The 3,715-nt window shown below is 51.3% G+C and overlaps 1 protein-coding gene across 1 annotated transcript in view; it reads left to right on the top strand.

Annotated features, from left to right (window-relative positions):
• LOC107122887 (signal-regulatory protein gamma-like) overlaps nucleotides 1-3,715 on the top strand; it is a gene marked incomplete at its 5' end in the record, with an annotated part of 44,802 nt that overhangs the window by 27,223 nt on the left and 13,864 nt on the right. Inside the window, one exon of the mRNA XM_015426025.1 lies at nucleotides 2,761-2,782. Coding sequence (XP_015281511.1) covers nucleotides 2,761-2,782 — 22 coding nt within the window. The remainder of the gene's footprint in view (nucleotides 1-2,760; nucleotides 2,783-3,715) is intronic.

The raw sequence follows: 3,715 nt of genomic DNA, 5'->3' as shown, positions 1-3,715 counted from the left end.
CCCCTAATGTAGCCAATCCTAATGAGTTCCTGCTGTTGGGTGTGGCCTATTATGCTAATGAGTTCCTGCTGGGCTTTTTCTACAAAAAGAGCCCTGGCCGCGAGTAACCAAGCACAGCCTTTCGAGTGTGTGAATGGGTCCTCTGTCTGCCCGTATGGACGTGATAGGAATGATCACTCATTTCCCAGAGGAATAAACACTGACGGTTTTTAATAAGTATCGTAGCGGAGATGTCCTTGTGATCAACAAAAAACATTCATCAGTGTTAGAACAGAATTGAAATCTGTCAGCTGGGGAATATAACTTGTTTGGAAAGTGTAATCAATAACCCCGAGAGATGGCAGAGAACGATGGAGAGGCCTTTCCCCGACTTTCTTGAGAAGGGACAAGGCAAGTCGCCCTCTTGCTTGGTTGATTGATACCCTGGTGTTATGCACGCGGACCGCCACCAGGGGTCCGCAGCTAAGCAGGAGCTTGGTCCCCAAACACAAAGGGGACCTAGGATCCTAGTCCACCTCGAGTCCACCAATAGAACCTCGGCGGGAAATTCAAACCCTCCAATGGGACCATAGGTGTACCGGGGGGTCAGTGTTCCCTCTAATCTGAGTTAGTGTGAGCTAGCTCACAGGTTTTTAGCCTCCGGCTCACACATTTCCGTCTTCACTCAGGAAGGAGGGCTCCAGAGCAAACTAATTTATGCAGCAGCCAAATCTCCTGCTCACAACGCTAATGCCCGTAGCTCACAGAGTAGAATTTTTGCTCACAGAGCTCCATAGCTTAGCGGGAACATTGCCGGGGGGGGGAGTGTATATAGTTGGCCTTGCAGGGCCGTTTTAGTTAGTCTTCTTATGAAGTATAATAAACGCGTCAGAACTCATGTCGTGGTCCGAGTCTCCCTTGCGGCAAACCCAGTACTTTACACCTGGCATCTGCTCCAAGACAGGGTAAAATCGCCCAGCGTTCTTGAATGTAGAAGAACTGAATCAAAATCAGGTGGTGATTTAAGGGAACCAGGGAATGACAGGGCATGGGAGTAAAATGCTCCGTGTGCATTCTAGCACCACTGACGTCCGTGCTGTACAGGCATCAGGACGCAGTGTTCCCTCTAAGCTGAGTTAGTGTGAGCTAGCTCACAGGTTTTTAGCCTCCAGCTCACACATTTTTTGTCTCGGCTCAGGAAGGATGGCTCCAGAGCAAACTAATTTAGGCAGTAGCCAAGTTGCCTGCTCACAACTTTAGTGCCAGCGGCTCACAAAGTAGAATTTTTGCTCACCAGACTCCACAGCTTACAGGGAACATTGACCAGGAATCGAACTGCTTCCTTGGCCCTGTTCTTCTTTGGTTGCCATAATAAGCAAGAGTCACCGGGCACCTATCTGCAGCAGCGATGGAAGTGGCCTATTAAAGGAGCAGGCCCCTCCTGTAGGGTGCAGCTGGGAAGCTCCAAACTAAAGTTCAGAACAGGAAATCCAGAACACAGAAGGCACTAGGGTTGCCAGCAATGCTCCCTCTAAGCTTTGGAGTCTTGTGAGCAAAAATCCTACTTTGTGAGCTACCGGCATTAAAATTGTGAGCGAGCGATTGGGCTGCTGCGTAAATTAGTTGGCTCTGGAGCCCCATCCTTCCTGAGCTAAAAATGTGTGAGCCGGAGGCTTAAAAAGTGTGAGCTAGCTCACACTGACTCAGAGGGAAGACTGGTTGCCAGCCTCCAGGTGGGGCCTGGACGTCTCCCAGAATTACAAGCCATCTCGAGACTAGAGAGATGCCCTTGGAGAAAACGGCAACTTCAAAGGATGGATTCCATGACATCACTTCCCTGCTAAACTTCCTCTTTCCAAATGCCACCCTCCCCAGGCTCCATCCCCAAATCTCTAGGAATATCCCAGCTCGGCATCGGCCAACCCGAGAGGGCGCACTCGTTCACACCAAGGCTGCCCATCATTTGAAACTTCAGAGCTCTGCTTTGTATTTGACTTAGCGTTGTGGTTAATCCAGTCTTGGCAGGGACCACTTCTGGGGCTTTGAGCAGGAGATGGAGGGGGAAGGCCTGCTTCACCAGAGGGATCTTGCGACATTCCTGGAGGCTTCCGGAGCCAGTTTGGTGTAGTGGTTGAGTGTGCGGACTGATCTGGGAGAACCGGGTTTGATTCCCCACTCCTCCACTTGCACCTGGCTGGATGAGCTTGGGCAAGCCGTAGTTCTGATAAGAGCTGTCCTTGGAAAGAGAGCCATATCTGTCAAGAGATCTCTCAGCCCCGCCTACCTCGCAGGGTGTCTGTTGTGGGGAGGGGAAGGGAAAGGAGCTTGTAAGCCGCTCTGAGACTTCTTTGGTAGTGAAGGGCAGGGTATAAGATAGCCAGTTTGGTGTAGTGGTTAAGCGCGCGGACTCTAATCTGGGAGAACCGGGTTTGATTCCCCACTCCTCCACTTGCACCTGGCTGGCTGACCTTGGGCAAGCCATAGTTCTGATAAGAGCTGTTCTTGAAAAAGAGCAGTCCTCGAAAGAGCTCTCTCAGCCCCACCTACCTCACAGGGTGTCTGTTGTGGGGAGGGGAAGGGAGAGGAGTTTGTAAGCCGCTCTGAGACTCCTTCGGGTAGTGAAGGGCGGGGTATACATCCAATCTACTTCTTCTTCTCTCCGTTGGGAATCCCAATACTCACCTCCAGTTGTCAGCCGAATCTGTGTCTGTAGCAGAGCAGGGGTTGACAGAAGTCCAGGGAAATGCCTTCCTAACTGACGCGTGTTTCTTCTCTCTGCAGGTAAAGGCTCGACATCCGTGAGGTAAGGCAGTGATGCTGCTTTGATTACTAAAGGAAACAGTGTGTGTGTGTGTGTGTGTGGGAGAGAGGGGGAATGTTTTGATGTTTGGAGGGTTTGGATGCTTTATTCACAATGTCTGCTGATTTCATCTAGCAAACGACAGACCTGGCTTTGTTCACGACGTAGCGTTGCTAGGTCTCCCGCTGTGGTGGGCGACCTCCCACTGGCGACACCCACCCCCCTCAACCCCCACTGCTGTTCAGTAAGCCGGCGGGGGTGAAAAGGAAGCAAAAAAAAAAACCCGTCGACACAAGGCTGTGACATCACTTCCAGGTTTGCCCGGAAGTGACATCGTGCTGTTGCGTCACAGCACGTGTCTCTGTGTCCCCCCCCCCTCAGTCTCCCACTGGGCAGCCCCCCATCCCCATATCCAAGCTTCTTTCTCCTCCCCTCTTTTGAGCAAGCCAGACCTGACAAACATATGAGGTGCAGTTGAGCGGTGGCTCAAGTGGTTAAGACGCTGAACTGCAGGCTGTGGAAGGTCGGTAGTTCAGCCGTTCAGTTTAGGACTCTTTAGCTTGGAGAAAAGACGGCTGAGGGGTGACATGATCGAGGTTTATAAGATTATGCATGGGAAAGAGCAGGTAGAGAAAGAGGTACTTTTCTCCCTTTCTCACAATACAAGAACTCGTGGGCACTCCATGAAACTGCAGAGCGGTCGGGTTAGAACGGATAAAAGGAAGTCCTTCTTCACCCAGAGTGATTCACACATGGAATTCACTGCCACAGGAAGTGGTGGCGGCTACAAGCATGGACGGCTTCAAAAGGGAATTAGATAAGCATATGGAGCAGAGGTCCATCAGTGGCTATTAGCCACAAGGTATAGACAGGGGCTCTGGGGCAAGTGATGCTCTGTCTTCTTGGTGCTTGGGGGGGTCAACAGTGGGAGGGCTT

This window comes from Gekko japonicus, unplaced genomic scaffold, assembly GCF_001447785.1.
Source record: "Gekko japonicus isolate JY-2015 unplaced genomic scaffold, Gekko_japonicus_V1.1 scaffold5220, whole genome shotgun sequence".
NCBI lineage: Eukaryota > Metazoa > Chordata > Lepidosauria > Squamata > Gekkonidae > Gekko > Gekko japonicus.
Note: the sequence above shows the minus strand (reverse complement) of the source record. Positions and strands in the feature narration are given on the sequence as shown.